Genomic DNA, 21531 nt, shown 5'->3' with positions numbered 1-21531 from the left:
CTAGACTGGTCAGTTTTATACACTACTATCATTGGTACTAGACTGGTCAGTTTTATACACTACTATCACTGGTACTAGACTGGTCAGTTTTATACACTACTTTCACTGGTACTAGACTGTCCTAGACTGGTCAGTTTTATACACTACTATCACTGGTACTAGACTGGTCAGTTTTATACACTACTATCATTGGTCGTAGACTGGTCAGTTTTATACACTACTATCACTGGTACTATACTGTTCAGTTTTATACACTACTATCACTGGTCCTATACTGGTCAGTTTTATACACTACTATCATTGGTCGTAGACTGGTCAGTTTTATACACTACTATCACTGGTACTAGACTGGTCAGTTTCATACACAACTATCACTAGTCCTAGACTGTTCAGTTTTATACACTACTATCACTGGTCCTCGACTGGTCAGTTCTATCCACCACTATCATTGGTACTAGAGTGGTCAGTTTTATACACTACTATCACTGGCACTAGACTGGTCAGTTTTATACACTACTACATGTATCACTGGTCCTCGACTGTTCAGTTTTATACAATATGATCACTGGTCCTCGACAGGTTTTTGTTACTGTATTACACCATATTTACATTTCCACTGCAAGTTCCTCTATAAGCATTACCAAAAGAAATTGCGTCAATGAAATTGGGTTCATAGACCTATCATCAATCAGTGTCATTTTGAAGCTTCTCCTTCTGACTCGATTAACATAAGAGAACTGTTATAGTCAAACATTTTGGTGACGTTAAGCTGTTCCAGGAATCCTGTTTGCACTGACGAAACTGACACTTAAATATCAAAATAAATGGGAATATCTATATTTAGGTCAATAATAACTAAATATTTAGAATGTAAATTTAAGGATTGAACAGCATTTTTTCAATGTTCATGCCATGGCCAGTACCGGTATGAAATTGAAAAAAACGTTATTCAATCCTCATATGTTTACTAGTCGTAGACAACTTGTGTTGATGATACTATGCTGTGGTCATTGAGGGTAGATGGGTCAATGTTACACACTGCAGTCAGTGGTCTAGATGGGTCAATGTTACACACTGCAGTCAGTGGTCTAGATGGGTCAATGTTACACACTGCTGTCAGTGGTCTAGATGGGTGTACATACATTATATCCTTTTACTTTCCCACCAGCTGTTATTTAAGGATTGGTTGTCATATTTTTGACATGCATTGGTGTGTTACATACATTGGCTTACCTATATATTGAATGGTGTGCGCTAGCGACCCATGTTAAATATGTAGGTAAGCCAATGTATGTCACACACCAATGCATGTCAAAAATATGACAACCAATCCTTATATTAACATTTTATGTTAATCAAATTACAGTTTACGCAGAAATAAAGACATAATATTAGTCTGAGCATGTTTCAACGTCGGGGTAAATCCATACAGAGAACAGCCACTAGTTGACAGTGGAGCAGTGCAATCTCCAACGTTACAGTTATGACGTCATAAGTGTAGCGACGTCACAATGGCCCAATGTATGTTATACGGAAATAACAGAGATTGGGCCCGGTAGAAACATCTAGGCTGTGTGTAGTGGAAATGTCAATATTTCAGTTTGGTTGATTTTCAATTCTAAAAAATTAAATGTGAGCAAGAAATAACGTGGCATGTCTGTAAAATCTGATGTAAATTTATTTTATGATGCACTATTTGGCAGGCTTTTCCACAAAAGTATTAAAAATAGACATACTCAAATGGGGGAAATACCACATAGTCTCTGCTAAAAGATTATTTTGAGTAAGGAAGAATCACTATACAGACCTTGGTGCAGTCTCTGACGAAGTAAGCAGTACTTTCTCCATTGCTCACAAGGTTTTGATAGATATTACCCTTATAATTATATAAATGATTGATCCTATAATATATGTCATATCAATTATTTTCATCAATATACAGCCGTAACATACAGAGACATTTATAACCAGCAAGTGAATTTTTTGGTTATAAATGCCTAGTATAAAAGAAAGTAAATATTACAATTCTGTTTATTTATGATTTTGTTTTGGAGCATTGCATTTTCCATTGGAAAAAATGTGATCATGCTCTGCAATTGAGATAAACACATTGACTTAATTTTTGAATGTTATACATTTCAGGGAAGTAAAAGACGTGGAAGATATTACAATATTAGAAAACATGACAGAACATTTCCCCATCATCATGATCCTCATAAAAGAATGTAAAGGTACATTTTTATCTTCAATAAGATTTATAAGTTTGGAAACTATATTTAATATAAAAATGTATACCGTAATATCAAAGTTTTACTTTGTACACAAACAATGTACATATCAAATGTGTGACAATGTTTCAAGACCGATTGGTCCCTTTGTCAAGCTATGACTGCATGCATGAGTGATTTGTATTGTTAACCTGTACAATGTTGTGAAGATTGAATTGTGTTTTTCATATGACACTCAACTCTGGATGTTTCACCTATCCACAGAAAGTGTATGTAATAATTGTATATACCGGGGGTACTTTGTTAGTCCTCAGTCTGAACTACCAGAGGGTCTGTCTGTCAGTTTGTGAGTCACTTTTGTGTAGGACATGATTCATACCCTTCTTGCCTACAATTGCCAAATTTTGTACATGAATGGGAATAGGCTGGCAGAGTGTCGCATAGATACTGAAGTGGGTCTAGATCTTATGCCCTACTAAAGACTGGAGTTATGGCTCTGTGTTCACCATGAATCACACTATCCATATGAAATCTCCTGTATTTGACTGCAGTTGCCGAAATCTGTATATGAGTACGTACCCTTAAGGATAGTGGAGTGTTGCATATTGAATTGTTCAGGTCAAACATGCTTGCTTTATAATGAGTAATGGTCCTTGGTTCATTTTTCGTATCATGGTTTGTCTGGAACTTTTACAATGTATGAATGTGATGAGTATGAAAACAAAACATGATGTATCAGCATTTTATAAAAACATGTGTTAATTATTATTAAATAATAAGTAACAATTGAAGTATGTAATAAGTGATATTTTTTGTCTGTTTTACAGTCAGAGACAGGCTGCTTCCCTAGCACAAAGTTCTTCATTTTCCCAACATGAAGATTAAGATAAGGAATATCTTCCCAATTTCAATAACAATAATGCTTTGTTATTAAAGGTAGTGATACCTAACAAAACCTTAAGGCTGGACGGATTTAGTGATACAAAAGTTACAATGTACACAGAGAAGAACATTTCATAGACAGTCGTTAGATTTTCCGTAGTCGTTTTTAAATTTTAGTTTGAATTGATAAACCTTCTGTTTTAGCTGGAGGTATTGACACAAGAATACGTGGCATAAAGATCTCCTCGTCAGAGGGCCGCTATCTGGGGTTTGATAGAGACTTTTTCAAGGGAGAGAACTTAGTAAGATATCCCAAACTGGAACCCTATCCCCCAGATCAGCTCTACAGACGGTCATTACTTCTACAAAGGTAACGAACAGGCAGGATCTGTAGCAAAGTTATTTATGATGTCATGTAAATGGTATAAAAGTAAGGACGTTTTATTGTGTAAGATTCACACTAAGTTTGAGCAAGCTTGAGACATGTACAATGAAATATTATAAATCTGTGACATCGGACAGTGACATGTGAAGTATTCCCTATGAAATATTATAAATCTGTGACATCGCACAGTGACATGTGAAGTATTCCCTATGAAATATTATAAATCTGGGACATCGGACAGTCACATGTGAAGTATTCCCTATGAAATATCGTAAATCTGTGACATCGGACAGTGACATGTGAAGTATTTCCTATGAAATATTATAAATCTGTGACATCGGATAGTGACATGTGAAGTATTCCCTATGAAATATTATGAATCTGTGACATCGGACAGTGACATGTGAGGTATTCCCTATGAAATATCATAAATCTGTGACATCGAACAGTGACATGTGTAGTATTCCCTATGAAATATTATAAATCTGTGTCATCGAACAGTGACATGTGAAGTATTCCCTATGAAATATTATTCACTGTGACATCGGACAGTGACATGTGAAGTATTCCTTATGAAATATTATAAATCTGTGACATCGGACAGTCACATGTGAAGTATTCCCTATGAAATATCGTAAATCTGTGACATCGGACAGTGACATGTGAAGTATTCCTTATGAAATATTATAAATCTGTGACATCGGACAGTGAAATGTGAAGTATTCCCTATGAAATATTATAAATCTGGGACATCGGACAGTCACATGTGAAGTATTCCCTATGAAATATCGTAAATCTGTGACATCGGACAGTGACATGTGAAGAATTCCCTATGAAATATTATTCACTGTGACATCGGACAGTGACATGTGAAGTATTCCCTAGGAAATATTATAAATCTGTGACATCGGACAGTCACATGTGAAGTATTCCCTATGAAATATCGTAAATCTGTGACATCGGACAGTGACATGTGAAGTATTCCCTATGAAATCTTATAAATCTGTGACATCGGACAGTGACATGTGAAGCATTCCCTATGAAATATCATGAATCTGTGACATCAGACAGTGACATGTGAAGTATTCCCTATGAAATCTTATAAATCTGTGACATCGGACAGTGACATGTGTAGTATTCCCTATGAAATATTATTCACTGTGACATCGGACAGTGACATGTGAAGTATTCCCTATGAAACATTATAAATCTGTGACATCGAACAGTGACATGTGAAGAATTCCCTATGAAATATCATAAATCTGTGACATCGAACAGTGACATGTGAAGAATTCCCTATGAAATATCATAAATCTGTGACATCGAACAGTGACATGTGAAGAATTCCCTATGAAATATCATAAATCTGTGACATCGAACAGTGACATGTGAAGAATTCCCTATGAAATATTATTCACTGTGACATCGGACAGTGACATGTGAAGTATTCCCTATGAAATATTATTCACTGTGACATCGGACAGTGACATGTGAAGTATTCCCTATGAAATATCATGAATTTGTGACATCAGACAGTGCCATGTGAAGTATTCCTTATGAAATATTATAATTCTTTGACATCGGACAGTGATATGTGAAGTATTCCTTATGAAATATTATAAATCTGTGGCATCGGACAGTGACAGGTGAAGTATTCCCTATTAAATATTATAAATCTGTGACCTCGAACAGTGACATGGGAAGAATTCCCTATGAAATAATATAAATCTGTGACATCGTACAGTGACATGTGAAGCATTCCCTATGAAATAGCATAAATCTGTGACATCAGTCAGTGACATGTGAAGGATTCCCTATGAAATATCGTAAATCTGTGACATCGTACAGTGACATGTGAAGCATTCCCTATGAAATATCATGAATCTGTGCCATCGGACAGTGACAGGTGAAGTATTCCCTATTAAATATTATAAATCTGTGGCATCGGACAGTGACATGGGCAGTATTCCCTATGAAATATCATGAATCTGTGCCATCGGACAGTGACAGGTGAAGTATTCCCTATTAAATATTATAAATCTGTGGCATCGGACAGTGACATGGGCAGTATTCCCTATGAAATATAATAAATCTGTGACATCGAACAGTGACATGTGAAGGATTCCCTATGAAATAGCATAAATCTGTGACATCGAACAGTGACATGTGAAATATTCCCTATGAAATATCATGAATTTGTGACATCAGACAGTGCCATGTGAAGTATTCCCCATGAAATATCATAAATCTGTAACATCGGACAGTGACATGGGAAGAATTCCCTATGAAATATCGTGAATCTGTGACATCAGTCAGTGACATGTGAAGCATTCCCTATGAAATATCATAAATCTGTGACATAGGACAGTGACATGTGTAGTATTCCCTATGAAATATCGTGAATCTGTGACATCGGACGGTGACATGTGAAGTATTTCCTATGAAATATTATAATTCTTTGACATCGGACAGTGACCTGTGAAGTATTCCCTAGGAAATATTATTCACTGTGAGATCGGACAGTGACATGGGCAGTATTCCCTATGAAATATAATAAATCTGTGACATTGAACAGTGACATGTGAAATATTCCCTATGAAATCTTATAAATCTGTGACATCGGCCAGTGACATGTGAAGGATTCCCTATGAAATATAATAAATCTGTGACATCGGACAGTGACATGTGAAGTATTCCCTATGAAATAAAATCCATTATTGTGTTTAATGTTACAGGTTGATGGTGATATTAGACAGTGTTTTACCTTATATAGTTCCTGCCTGGGAATACTCTATAGGATCTTACAGCTCGTTAGAGGTCAGTATAGAGAACAAAACACAGGTGTGCTTGTGCCAGTGTAGGAGGGGATGAATTATGAGGTCGTTAGTGTGCCTGCCCTTTAGGGAGAAAGTTAAAGGTGTGGATTTTTATTTTTTATAGTTTTACAGCCCAATAATACAGGCTGCTTCCCCTAGAAAACAAATGCCTTATTTACCAAAATTGAAGAAGAAATGAGGAACATCTTCCCAATTTCAATAAAATGAAATGTTATATTTTCCATATGCATGTAGGAATAGGCTGTTGTATAATTGATGTAGAAAAAAACTACTGACGCCTAGCTGCAATGATAGTGGTGCTTTTGTACTTGAGTAAGATACTGTACCACTGCCTCAATGAGGAAATAGGACCTGTAACTGCGAAAAGTTGGTTCAGTGATTTTCACTCAATCTAGATCATTACATCTTATAACCACTGAAGGTAATTTTATATAACTTAATAAAGAGGACTCTGATAATATTAAGGAAGGACAATACTTCCAAGGTCATATAGTCACAACAAGGGTCAAAGGTCAACACTGAGTTGTTCAACATTTTTTACCGAAACTTACCTTAATTATTAGTTGACATTTGTGAAACATGGCATACATGATTGGTACTTTAGGAAAGTGAGTGCTTGGGATTTATTTTTTAATTTTGATAATTTTGTTAGATACATTTTTAGTAAAATCTATATATATATATACTAGCCAGTATCAGTAACAAAATTTATTAAACTTTTGACATTTCATCAGCACACTGTACCTCAGGTAAGTGTTGCACCTTGATTTGCATTAACTTTATTTTTACTCTTTTTGTGGGATTTAATCCCTTTTTCTGATATATTTACGTGGAAGAGAAGCTTACAGTTAGCCTATAACTTACAATATTCATTCTTTTTGTTTCTATGTGTTGTTTTTCACGGATATAAATTGTTGAGGTAGCAATCTTGTTTTCGTTCGTAGTTGGTGAGACAACTTTTGCCGTTGTCGAAGAAACGCCTTAATCTCATAGAAACGTTCATCAAGGAATCGTCATCTGAGTAAGTATTTGCCTCGTAAATAACTTCATCAAAGTGTTGTTCTCCGAGTCCTAGGAATCATCATCTGAGTGAGTATTTACCTCGTAAATAACTCCATCAAAGTGTTGTTCTTTGAGGCCTCGGAATTGTCATCTGAGTGAGTATTTACCTCCTAAATAACTTATCAAAGTGTTGTTCTCCGAGGCCTAGGAATCCTCATCTGAGTGAGTATTTACCTCCTAAATAACTTATCAAAGTGTTGTTCTCCGAGTCCTAGGAATCGTCATCTGAGTAAGTACTAACCTTGTAAATAACTCCATCAGAGTGTTGTTCTCGGAGTTCTATTATTTAAATGTTACTGTCCCCAAATGCAACAAAATGGGGTCATGGTTGACATCAGTGATGATACACCTTGCCTGCAATAAAAACCAATTTGGTCATTCAGTATGAAAGTTAAACATTTGTTAAATTTGAATATTCTTTTTTGTTACAGACGACCAGCAGAGATACCGAAACTATTTATAAACCGCCGAGCAGCCATGGAGCACCGCTGTAGTCCAACTCAGGATTCAGACTTTAGAAACACAATTTTTCTGCAAATTTATGAGGGCTTGAAACCTCGAGACAGGACGGCAAAACCTTTAAATTACAGGTAAAAGTTTGTGTCAGATGTAATTGTATTTATCATATGAATACCGTGTTATGTGTCATAAAGTCATCACATAAATTATATTTATGTAACGTGTGCAATATCACTCCGGGATTGACGTCACAATCGAATAGGAACAATTAATGTGATGTCACGTCATTGTGAAGCGGACACAATATTCATTGTTTCAGAGGCGGCCAAGTGCAAAATATTCGTTTCAGATCACAATTTCACAGTTTACTTTGTATTATATGATAAAAAGAATCCGTCATTCGTTTCCCTTCACATTAGATTTAAGATACTCGTTTTGGATTTTTGATATTTGCTCGCCAAAGGCTCGTAAACACGAAAAATTCAAAACTTGTATCATAAATCTAATATGACGGGAAACTTATGACCGATCCTCTATATGTATGATACTGTAAAGGAGATTACTGCATGTACAAACTGGCATTCACAGATTCAGTTTTGTATAAAATCAGAAACGTGTAGAAATCGTTATCATATTGTAAACTAACAAAACAACCCATGCCATATGAGTACTGATTTTGAAGGGTCGGTGTTGTGTTTAAGAGTTTGACAAGCTGTATTTTTCTCTACATTTTTCTCCTGTTCCGTTTAGATGGACATCACGATATGAACAATGGTGGGAGTGTAAGTTTATGTCGGAGGGGGTGATCGACCAGGGCGGTGGATTCAGGGACAGTTTGTCTGATCTAGCAGAGGAACTCTGTCCTATGTCAGCCGATAAGCCCCTCCCGTTGCCTTTCTTCATCAGAGCTCCTAATCAGGTAAAATCATGTGTTCTCGTTATCAAAGGTCATAATGTATGAAAGCACTATTAAGGATCCCTGTACCCCTGCCAAAAACTGTAAATAAGTGTTGGAAACTGTCTTTTCGGCATGACCATAGCTTTGCTAAATTATTTCTGAAAAGATAAACATACCATGCGGGACCTTTTTGAGAAAAAACAAAGATGAAATAAACAAATTACAATCAACAACAGTGGCTTGAGTTGAAAAAATCAGCGTAGCTAGACCAGGATTCGAACCCCGGACTTCAGATTGTTATAATATTGCTCTTATCTATTGAGCTATCAACATGTAGCTATCAACGGAATTGTCTTGGCCCAATTGTGCTACAGTTTCTATATATCCAAACAGAAGTTAAAGGGAGGTTGCTCTATATAGGAAAAACCACCGTGGAACAGGGATCCTTAAACTATAAAGAGGAACTTCAGTAACAATAAAATCTATGCAAATATCATATACAATATTTAGTACATGTGTATGTGGAAATATTTTAGAGTAAAGTATATGTATAGATAAATGAAAATATTTATGAATTGCAATATATGTGCAAACTAGGTCAAGGAAAATGACCTCTGTATTAAAAACCAGGTAAGCCACAGTTCACTTAATTTGTTTTTAGCTCACTCAAAGGGCAAGTGATCTTCTACCATGGCATGGCATCATTTATCTCTCATGTTTTGTTTTGTTGTAAGATAACTAAATCAGTATAGTTGAATGGATTTTGATAAAATCTGTATGGAGCATCCCTAGGCCTGGGGGACTCAACATTATATAGGTAAACTGGGTGACATATCCAACCCCTACTCTGGGGACAGGGTGAAGCCTCTAAAGAACCCAAGGGAGTTATCTAGGCTCCTCAGACACTTGTTTATAGGAATAAATATTGTATTATAACAATTGAATCCAGAAACTCTCCCATTATTTTGGTTAGATCTTCATGTCACTAGTACAGTGTAGTTTGCCTCTGACTATTAAAGATTTTGTTACGATTGTAAATGACTGTTGCATCATATATTTTTTTATCGTAATTTGTGCTTCTTGTTTAAGTTGCGAGACGACTCCAATGTAAACAAGGACGTGTACATCCTGAACCCTGCCTGTAAGGAATTCGCCAAGTATGAGTGGATAGGCCAGCTAATGGGAGCTTGTCTCCGCGGCAAGGAGAATCTGGTAGGAATTGTGTTGTTATATTCTCCTCATCATGCAAACACTTTTGTCATCTTGAATTTTGTCGTTAGAGCATTCAGGAATACATCTGGGAGGATATACAAAGGACATGCTTGGAAAAACAGATAAAGGAAATGTTTGAGGTGATAAGTGGTCAACGAAAACGAGAATTGTTATATCAAGTACACTATATTGTGAACAGTCTGCATTAAAAAAAAACTCTTTTGGAGAATCGAAAGCTATCTGTTTTTCTCAAAGCTAATTCTCTACCAGATATACACATGTACTTTTCTAAGTTAAAATTGTGGAATTTTTATACAGGAAAACTTTATACAGGAAAAGATTTTGTTCTGACACCATTTGTACAGTGCGATCTAGACATTGTTACAGAGGCCAGGCAATACAAAGCCCCTTGAATAAAGTTACGGGTAACCAAGGTGGTTCATACGGGGAATTAGTATTTCTATTATATTTAGGTTTCGTTTTAATCAATTATAAACTCAGTGTCTCATTTTGGTTACCAGTAATATACATTAGGTTGTGTTTGTTACAATGTGTTTTGTTATACAATTACCGGTACAATGTAGCAAGATGTTCTCCGATTTAGGTCAATAAAATAATTGTTTGCGTTTTACAGATCCTTGCTTTCCCGTCGTTTGTATGGAAACGGTTAGCTGGAGAAACAGTTTCTTGGTCCAGAAACTTCAACACAGTTGATGCTGCTGAGGTAAAACGAAATGTTCCCCATAATTATAGTTTGTATAGAGTGATACCATGTAAATATCACACCGATAAACAGTATAGTTTTTGTCCACGACTTATGAATGACGAATGTGGTGAGTTGATGTCTGTTGATTGGTAAAGAACATTGTATTTTGTGTATGTGTTGAGTTGATGTCTATTGATTGGTAAATAACATTGTATTTTGTGTGTTTGGTGAGTTGATGTCTATTGATTGGTAAAGAACATTGTATTTTGTGTATGTGGTGAGTTGATGTCTATTGATTGGTATATAACATTGTATTTTGTGTATGTGGTGAGTTTGGTGTCAGTGGCGGACCCAGGGGTGTTGCCCTAGTTGCCCGGGTAACTTCCTTTTTTCTGTGTCCAAAAATAATCTGGACCAAGGTTGTTGAAGTTTTCCTCTATTTTATATGGGATTTCCTTCTAATATCAACCATCCCTTGAATTATGATTTTCTATGGCTTCCCCTTGCCAGCAGTTTGAATATCTATATATGCCTAAGGGTGTTGCCCTAACAAGGAGTCCACTACTAAATATAATCTAAACAATAGAGGAGATCAATCGGTTAAGAACATTGTATTTTGAGTTGAGTTGATGTCTACTGAATGGTAAATATCTTTGTATTTTGTGTATGTGCTGGTGTATAGGTCACACTGATAGACAGTATGGAGACTATAGAGAAGGACCAGTTCTTAATCCTGGGTCGGACCTGGAGCACAGTGCTGAGTGACGGAACAGCCGTCATGATGAAGGTGGACAACCAAGGAAATCCGTTAGACTTGATGTATGAAGACCGCAAAGAATACTGTGATAAAGTGCGAAAGATACGCATGGCTGAATCTGACGAACAGGTAAAAGTTAAACAAAATTGGTTGAGAAGATAAATAAACAGCAGTGCTCTTGACACAAAAAGCACAAAAAATTGGTTGAGTATAGCAAGGTAGATAAAAACAGCAGTGCTCTGGACACTGATAGAAAGATGTGATTCCCCCCTCCCCCTTCCCCCCAAAAAATTAAAAGAAAATGTAGTTGCAGGGGATACATTGAGAGATAAGATTTGTATTGTTAATCTGTTGTGTAGCTGGAAGCTACAAGGAAAGGCCTACTGAAGGTTGTACCACAGGCTGTCCTCGACCTGATGACGTGGCAGGAACTGGAACACAGAATCAGCGGTGACCCAGACATCTCTATAGACGACCTCAAACGCTCAAGTAAGTCAGACTTTTAATACTCAGAATAGGGTCAGTGAATCCTTTTAGTTGCATCAAAATTTGTAGCATTGTACATTTGTATGTTTTTTTGCCTATCGATAGGCAAAACGTTCCTCTTTGAGTGACATAAAAAAGACACAATTTTGTTACATCGTTTTACAGGTAAAAATTACAAATCGCTCACTCAGTCATAGCTTGACAAAGGGACCAGTCGCTCTCGAAACGTTGCGATACGTTAAATACGTACACCGTTTGTGTAGAAAGTAAAAACTATGATATGACATGGATGGTATATTTAACAAAATCTGTAGTTTTGCCGTGTGATATTGGTAGATGTTTTAGTGGAATCCCCATAAAGAGACAAAGATTGTCAAAAAATTAAAAGTAATCGATGATCCCCAAATATTATACCTACACACTGTTTGTATCGAGCCAAGTGTGAGCTTAAATTTCTTCAGTTATATCCTGTATCAAAAGTATAAATGATTGGAATTGAGCCTAAATATTGGTGGCAGGTTAAAAATTGTGATATATTGGCCTGTCTTAACGAGGAAGGAGTCAATAGATGATCAGTTGATATGTTATCGGTAGTGTCGACTTAGGATCTTTGAAATTCAAGGTCAATTTACACAATTTATCATCAGATGAAGATGACAGATTGCACATAGTCATCAGAATGTCATTGGTTGTATTGAATTTTTATGTCTCCTCTATCAATATATAAAATGTTATACCAGTTTGGGAAAGGATTTTGTGTTTAATGATTGTAATGGTTGTCGAGTGACCCAGTGGATATAGCCCACTTGCCTTTCATCAAGGTGGCCGGGGTTCGGTTCCTCTATCGGACTTGGAAAGGTATGGGGTCACCTGCCCGACCATGTGGGAGTTTTCCGGGTACTCCGGTTTCCTCCCACATTAAGATTCTGCACGCTAACATCCGGGCCAACAAGAGTGATTAATATAAGTTGATATAATTTGTTTCATAATTGTTGTAGATAAATTCAGTTTATATTTTTCAACGATAGAAGTCAGAACGTACAATTGTTATTCCATAAACTACATGTTGTGTGTTACCGTCCATGGTAAAGGTGAAATTCTGCTGTAGTTATCAACTTGTCCTGCTTGTTTTCCAGTTCGTTATGACGATGTGGAAGAGACAGACACAAGAGTGAAGTTTATGTGGGAATCACTGAAGAACTTCTCTACCGAGGATCGTAGTCGCTTCCTCCGCTTCGTGACGGGTCGACGGCGTCTGCCTGCTCCAGTACATATATCTTCGGGGAAAGGGTGAGTAACAAATCACAGACACATTAAGCTGTTCCAATATACAAACATCAAGCACACTGATAAGTAAACAAACTATACTTATATTCTGAAATATACCTGTATTATTACAGGTAATTTTTGTGGAAGTGTTTTAACAAAAAAAATACTTTTATTCTAAAATACACCTGTGGTAATTTTTGCGACAGTGTTTCTTTTCGAGTGTTTTGTAGTCAACTGTGATTTCAACAACTATAGCAAAAGTTTCAAGTTCCAGGTATCATTTTGGGATCAAGGTTGGGACTGAAGACAAAGTGTGATACAAAGTACAAGATGCAGTTCTCTTTCCTAGTTTTACTGTTAAAATGCTGATATTTAAAATACCACAGTGATATTCCAATGTATTGACAAATACTATAAGATTATTGTAGAAATAAGAGCACAATTAAAAGTTTAAACATGTTGAAATATCACAGACCAATTCCTTTTCAGCGAATTTTACACTGAACATAATTTTCCTGACAAAAACACGAAATAATAACGTGACCCTGCATGAATTTAGAAATGTATACAGTATATATTTATATAAGGTAAAGAACTCGAATGACATGCAACACAGCTGAGTAATTTAATTCAAGGTGGCGCCACAATCAAATCTGAAATATATTTACATGAAGATAGCCTTAAGCTTGATGGAAACTAGACTCCATATTTTTGAGATGATGGGCCGCGGTGGCCAAGTGGTTAAGGCGTCTGACATTCTGCTACCACTAGCCCTCCATCACTGGGTCGCGGGTTGGAGACCTAGGCAACGTGGAGCAGTCGCTTAGTACTGGCCATAGGTCGGTGGTTTTTCTCCAGAAACTCAGACTTTCCTCCACTAACAAAACCTGGCACATCCTTAAATGACCATATATAGCTGTTAATAGGACATAAAATACAAGCAAACCAAAAATTTCGAGTTGACACCAAGTTTATTTTTCATGAATATATATCTCATTGACGAGAAACATCTACATGGACATATACATGAAGATATAAACCATGAATTAATGGGTATATTTGTACAGATATCAGTGGGTTAAAAATGTTACACATACACCCTTAGAAACTTACTTGCCACCAAATATAATAACACTTATGTATTAACAGACATTTCCTACTCCTTGTTTTCTATTATTTATGTATGTTATCCACAAGATTTTTCTTCATTACAGTCGAACATTATGAATGATTTACTAGTCGTTGAACATAGTGAATGATGAAGTTAATGTGTGAAAACTTTAAAATAATCATGCCTGCAGTTTCTGACCTGGAACACATTTTAAGAATATTTGTATATATTTTTTTCAGGGATTCTATAGACTGTTTACCCGAATCATCTACATGTGCAAACACTCTGTATTTACCTAACTACACAAGGTAAGTACATATATCAGGGAAGGTACATTAAAGGACTAGAAATTCAGTCAGGTGTGACAGGTTCAGCAACATTAAATTTTTGGTATTTTAATTCAGGTTTTTCATGAAGCTATCGCTACGGAGAAAGAAAAAAAAAAATATAAATTCGGGGAAATTGTTGTCATCAGGACCTTTATTTATGACCACGCAATTATTGTATTTTGTTTATTTTTCTCTTTTGTATGATATTCATTGTAAAATAATTGTCACAATATTTTTAGAATGCCTTTATTGTGTTGGCCTTCATAAAATGTATGATATTTTATGGTTTACTGATCCACAACTTCACAAGTGATACATGTAGCAATAGTAGTGTATAGAGTGTGTTTATGATATTAAGGGGTGGAGGAAAAAGTAACTCCCAGCAGGGGAATGAAGGAAAAATATTTAGATTCTTAAACTTATCAGTGAACATCTTTTGACTGATTGTATTCTGTCCATAATCTCTTAAAGATGTATTCATGCTGTTATATTCACTAGGACTGTAACAATATATTGTATCGTATCTGGGTGGGTGGGTGGGTTTGGGGGGGGGGGGTTGATGTAGCAGTCACTTTCAGTTATTCGATGTTTATATTATATATGACTTCATCAACTTGTCTGGCCCTTAAATCCTTATTATCAAAATATTTCGTTATTCTGAATTGTGTTATGACTCCCAAACAAGTTCCGGTGTTGGTTGTTTTGAACCCCACAATTAAGTTACAGTATTGCATTATGTTTGGTGTGTAAAGCTCAAGAAAGGAATAACAATGGGGTTAACCCGAGTTACTTACTTTGTTTTTATTGATACACTTTAAAATCTTTAATTTGATGAATTCCTAATTAGCTATACCAAAGCCATGAGATTTCTATGATGCAAGACAATTCTACTCATCTAGAGGTAGCGTAGCACTTTCCTGTGCCTCCATGTCACCAGTAAATACACCAGTTATGTAGCAATTTGCTACCTTTTTGTTTAATAAAATCATGTAATGACTAGTACATAATCAGCATGAGAGATGAAAGATTTGTTTGAATATAATGTTAGTTTCACTTCAGAATCAAATACAAAAAAGAAAAGAAGAAATTCAGGCACCTTATAGTCTTTTAAATTTTGTATTACTGGTATAGCAATACTATTTACTGAAAATTACAAAACTGTTTATTGTTTAAAGTGCCAAGATTGCGGAGGAGAAGCTGAGATACGCATCGTATAACTGTATGGATATGGATGCTGATGTGAATCCCTGGGACGAGTGATAAGTGGACAGTGTGGCCAGCAATCTGTGATGTCTCCATTCGTTTGTTCATCTGTGATTTACATCCCATAATAACCACTAAAAACTCAGCAGTTCACTGTCCTCTGTAGGGTTTCCGGGACGGGAGATTCGATGATGGTGTAAACTATTATGTTACAAGCTATAAAAAAACGAGCTATGCACATCTTTTTATTGTCGAGCAGCTTTGCTATAATTTATTTCTGATGATAAGTTGGCCTGGCTCACATATTGTATTATTGTAGTTTATAATAAGTAAGAGTATCATATGACATCGAAACATAATCTCTTCACTGGTTTCATACTGTATTCATACATATTGCTGACGATTCCAGAAATGAGTGGTCCTTTTTTGTGATCTTCACCATCTACAACTTTTTCTTGCCCATGATATTCATGTTAAAAGTTAGTTTAGAGCCTTTTATCCGTACCTATCGTTGTTATCAATTATTAGTGTCACCTACTACATTGTACATGTACCACCACATACCATTTATATCTGGAATGACCGATCATCATAATAAAGACAAACACATTTTGAAAGAATCTTCATCAATGATTTTATAGTTCTATAGAGTTTTCTGTCATCTTCAGTCAGGTTGTCAACACAGAGGCTGTGAAAGTTGTTTTGATGCTTAAGAATGATGGAAAGTGCATGCTTTTAAGATAATTGTTTAAATTTGAGGGAAAACCAGAATGTAGACAGGTGAAGGTTTTATAATGAATGAAGTTCATTCAGGAGTCAACTCAATCAGGAGTCAACTCATTCAGGAGTCAACTCAATCAGGAGTCAACTCAATCAGGAGTCAACTCATTCAGGAGTCAACTCAATCAGGAGTCAACTCAATCAGGAGTCAACTTAAACAAGAGTCAATTTAACTGGAGTCAATTTAATTGGGAGTCAATTAAATCGGTTCAAGAAGTCATTTTCAACAAAGATACATTTTCATGGCAGATCTGGACACGGGGACAAACAGCAGCATTACAACTGAAGTATCTGCTTCCAGTGGGTGTTATATGGTAGCTTCACTCAGTATTGACATTCATAGAATTTACAGAAAATTTAGAAAGGCAAATATTTATGTACATTGAATATGTGTTTTACATGACAGACAGAACACTAAAGTGTCAACAAACCATAATTCGGACTCAAAACCCAGGTGTTCCAGAAGGTTAAGCATCTCGGATAAAAAATCTTAATCATCTCAAATAAAAAATCTTAGCCTTCCACTGCTTGTCGGAAAAGACTAAGCACCACAACCTCAGAAAAACAGTTGTGCAGAACACTGGAAACAATTATTTGTCCACCTGAACACTTGTTAAGCTACCTTAGTTCTGTCTCCTTCCACAACCAAAAGTTGGACCCCACCCTTAATGAGAAACTATATCTGACCCTGAATACATACTACGGAAATAGTTTACACTAGCACAATTGTATAGAATCCTATTAGGTGTGGAGGGGCTGTCTTATTGCCCTTCATTAGCTTTGTATCACCCATCCATGAGTATAATATTGTGGCAGTTTTTCAATTTCAATTAATTGATTAACAGTATATTGATATTTATAATAAAGATATTTGCTAGTTTACTAAACGAAGGTTAGTGTGTATTGGACTCTACCAGTATACAGGAAACTTTCTCCCTGTGTATTAGACATTGCTGTATATGGGAAATGTCCTGGATTGTAATCAGTTGCTTTACGTTACGGTTAGTGACATTTGTACCTTGGTATCCGTAAGGAGAATGGCTGTGTACATTGACCATAAAGCAGGAAAACATTGAAAACATTGACCATAAAGCAGGAAAGTTTATTTAACGGAGCTTCACCTGGAATGTATCTCAGGAATTATATACTGTATGTGTAATCGATCATTATTCCTAACTATTGAAAAATTGTGAACACATCCTGTAAATTGTTTTGCACAAAACGTTCAAAATGTGTGTCGGCTGTACATACCAATCACGTTTTTTTCCCCAAAGTTATGAAAATTTGCGATGTCAATAACAAAGCCACACCATAACAACATAATGACACCATAACGTCCAAGGTGAAGGCCAACCACTCAGCCAATCAAGGTGTCAATAATGTGGCCGTCAACTGTTGATAAACATTTTTGATATAATCATAACCTCTCTTCCTTCACTCCAAAGTGAAGCGTCCGTCTTGTGTGAAAAATAATGGATGCTTAGAAATATTGGCTTTTCTATGATAACATGTTTATTAGCTTAGTGTTTCATCTATGTCAACAAAGAAATTGTATTTGCTGTCATCATGCAAAGCAAAACGGTAAGAGAAAAACTGGCAATTTATTTTCTCGTGTACAACATTCACACTGCGCAGCACTTCGATCTACCCTTCAAACATTGGTTTCTGGACAGAATCGCTCCCCGATATACCTAACCTTGGTTTCTGGACAGTATCATGCCCCAATATACTGTACTTTGGTTTCTAGACAGTATCATGCCCCGATATACTGTACCTTGGTTTCTGGACAGAATCGCTCCCCGATATACTGTACTTTGGTTTCTGGACAGTATCATTCCTCGATACACAGTACCTTGGTTTTTGGATAATATCGTTCCCCGATATACAGTACCTTGGTTTTTGGATAATATCGCTCCCCGATATACTGTACCTTGGTTTCTAGACAGTATCATTCCTCGATATACTGTACCTTGGTTTCTGGACAGAATCGCACCCCTAATATCGTTCCCCGATATACTGTACCTTGGTTTTTGGATAATATCGCTCCCCGATATACGGTACCTTGGTTTCTAGATAGTATCATTCCTCGATATACTGTACCTTGGTTTCTGGACAGAATCGCACCCCTAATATCGTTCCCCGATATACTGTACCTTGGTTTTTGGATAATATCGCTCCCCGATATACGGTACCTTGGTTTCTAGATAGTATCATTCCTCGATATACTGTACCTTGGTTTCTGGACAGTATGATCCCCCGGTATACTGTACCTTGGATTCTGGACAGTATCGTTCACCGATATACTGTACCTGAATGTCAACAATACTCCAGTCAGAATTGGTTAACTTCCATAAGATTGTTTTGCCATTTATATTTATCGCAATAACTACACTGTTCAATGTTGATACTAAGCTTTTCGATACCGAAATGGTTTTATAGCGAATAGTATGGTTTGCTTTTTATGTCATACATTTAAGATAATAGCATTGAACTGGTTTAAGTGGACATCTCAATATACCAGTAACGATTGGTAGGATATCAAAGGCTTAAGATACACTAGGCAGACACGTTTAAATAAAGATCATGAGTAGAATTGAAGAGATTATGGTGTATAATTTGTAACAACATTGCTCATTTTGTATATCAATATAATTTGAGTATATCTTTCGATGGTAATGGACAGACAATTTCAGTTGCCTCCGTTTGTCGATCTTCCATAACATCATTTACCCAACTCCTATGGAAGTTTCATAGCAATAAGTTTAAGTTGCGAATGTGTAAACAATGTTCAGTAATTAACCTCATCGTAATCAATACAGTTTTAATTTTGAGGTTGAAATCTCGCTAAAGATTTTGTTTGCTTTATAAAAGCTCACATCAAATGAAATAAACAATTTATAACGTTTTTATGCGCAGATTTAATGTAATTTGTTTCCTTTATACAATTTCCTGTGTTGTGTTGCCTCGATAAGGTGTTTGTACCTAAAATATTTTACCGTAACATGATCTAATTTACTTTACGCCATCCTGGGGTGATATTTATAGGTGGCCTAGATACTGTTATTACTTGTCTGAAGAGCTTCTGGAATGACACGATGAAGTAAATGTTTTATACTTGTACATACTGTTCTACGAAGTCAAAGGGCAGCTTCGTCAATCTTGTAAAGGTATGTTTGACCAAACCCATTGCTAAGAAAGTGGGACAACATTTTAAAAATACGGCATATTAAATTATTCTCATCTCGTAAGTAGTCATGCAAGTTCATTTCAATAGTCACACCTTGACGTGTTTGATACCAACGTAGTTTCAAACTGTGCACACACACACAATCGTTATCGTGATGTGAATGACTGAAGTTTAACAAAATACTGTTATTGTAACTTCATTTCCCTGCGCACTGTTAAGTTTATAAGTATTTAAGATATATATGTAAGATTTAGTATGACTTTCCATTTAGTATGAGATAATGTAGCAAATCTTTGAATTGTTCATTTTCGCGAGCCTGTGGAAATGGAAACGAGACAAAAATTATTTGTTTGCCACCAAATATTTTTTATTGCACCGTCTTGCCCCTATCTTTGGTGTTTGACATCACAATGTTATCCGGACTTTTAGGCGTCATTTCAATGTGTCGCGTTAAACCATATTACACGTTTATATGCAATATGTATAACATGGGTGTATTTACTGCGTTATATTATAACGTACTCTAGGCTTTCCTTTGGAATCTATGTGGAAATGTATTTATCTGTTTTAAGTTATGAACTCAACACTTGTATAATTTATTTCCTACACTATTGTTTCCAATTTTTTGGTAAATGATTTTGGTGGAAAAAAATGTTCATCAGTACCAAAATCAAATAACAGGCTGCTTCCTCCCCGCAATATTTAATCAAAAGACTTATTTAACATGACGGCTTTTTCTACTGAGAATGTATTATTATAGAAAATGCAGCCCTTATTTTGTTTGTAGTTTGTTACATATTTTGAACTAAGCCGTTGCTATGTTAGACAAAGTGAGTTTTTACTATGTCCTCTCGACACTCGTATTAAATCAAAACGGATGTGTAAAATAACCATGTTAGGCACGATACTAATGCTTCCGTCGTTGAAACAGGCCCGGCAGAAGAACAATAACAATATCATTTGTGATCACTTGATAAATGAGTATACTGGCGTGATTTTTATTGAATAAATTCAATAAAAAAACATGTATCTGTTATATGAAATTTTGTTTTTTGTGTATTTTACTATGTCTCAATGCTTTAATTCATTTACTATATATGGATACAAACGCAAGGATATTTTTTTAAAAAAAGCAATAATCTTACTGCAGTTTCCGAAATCTCTTCGAGAGCTTTACATGTACGGTTGTTTGTCTTCTCTTTAAACAGTCTGAACTCTTTTCTCGTGATCAATAACATTTGAGAGTCGATACAAGCTTCGTCACTGTATTACTTTATTGGCTGGGTCATTTTGATAACATTTTAATTTAGAAGTTCAGAAACTGCTGGGAGAGTAATTAGTCTGCAAGGGTGTTTTAGTTTTTGGACTTTGAAAGAGGACTAATTCCGTGGGTAGTAAAATGACGGCGGTGAGAGTCGATTTAACGAGTTACTATTATATGGAGTAAATGAAGTAGAGGTGTATCAGTGTATAATAATTAATTGGAGGTTGACACTCATTGATGTAACCCATGATTAAAATGGACATCATGTATCTTTAAAATATACATTTCAGTTCAGTCCTTATGTTCAAAACGACAAAGAAAACTACATTGAATCTTGTACATGTGATTTCTTTTACTTATTGACGCATTTAAGCAAAGTTTTTTTAACAGATGATCGAAAAGCAAATCTTGCAGTAACTATGTAGTGGTTTATGCGGTAACTATGTAGTGGTTTTACGGTAACTATGTAGTGGTTT

General features: G+C 35.8%; 1 protein-coding gene across 2 annotated transcripts in view; it reads left to right on the top strand.

The window, feature by feature from the left end:
• LOC110456021 (E3 ubiquitin-protein ligase HECTD3-like) overlaps window positions 1-16423 on the top strand; it is a 27715-nt gene extending 11292 nt beyond the window's left edge. Inside the window, exons 6-18 of one of the 2 annotated variants that reach the window (XM_021506534.1) lie at window positions 2143-2225; window positions 3315-3480; window positions 6231-6312; window positions 7277-7353; window positions 7826-7984; window positions 8604-8772; window positions 9841-9963; window positions 10598-10687; window positions 11352-11555; window positions 11786-11915; window positions 13049-13202; window positions 14532-14600; window positions 15797-16423. In XM_021506534.1, coding sequence (XP_021362209.1) covers window positions 2143-2225; window positions 3315-3480; window positions 6231-6312; window positions 7277-7353; window positions 7826-7984; window positions 8604-8772; window positions 9841-9963; window positions 10598-10687; window positions 11352-11555; window positions 11786-11915; window positions 13049-13202; window positions 14532-14600; window positions 15797-15881 — 1591 coding nt within the window. In that variant the 3' untranslated portion in view covers window positions 15882-16423. Of the gene's footprint in view, window positions 1-2142; window positions 2232-3314; window positions 3481-6230; window positions 6313-7276; window positions 7354-7825; window positions 7985-8603; window positions 8773-9840; window positions 9964-10597; window positions 10688-11351; window positions 11556-11785; window positions 11916-13048; window positions 13203-14531; window positions 14601-15796 lie in introns of both variants that reach the window. The other variant, XM_021506533.1, reaches the window with a different exon arrangement.
• The last annotated feature ends 5108 nt before the right edge of the window (window positions 16424-21531 follow it).

Source organism: Mizuhopecten yessoensis, unplaced genomic scaffold (assembly GCF_002113885.1).
Source record: "Mizuhopecten yessoensis strain PY_sf001 unplaced genomic scaffold, ASM211388v2 scaffold8469, whole genome shotgun sequence".
NCBI classification, from domain to species: Eukaryota; Metazoa; Mollusca; class Bivalvia; order Pectinida; family Pectinidae; genus Mizuhopecten; species Mizuhopecten yessoensis.
Note: the sequence above shows the minus strand (reverse complement) of the source record. Positions and strands in the feature narration are given on the sequence as shown.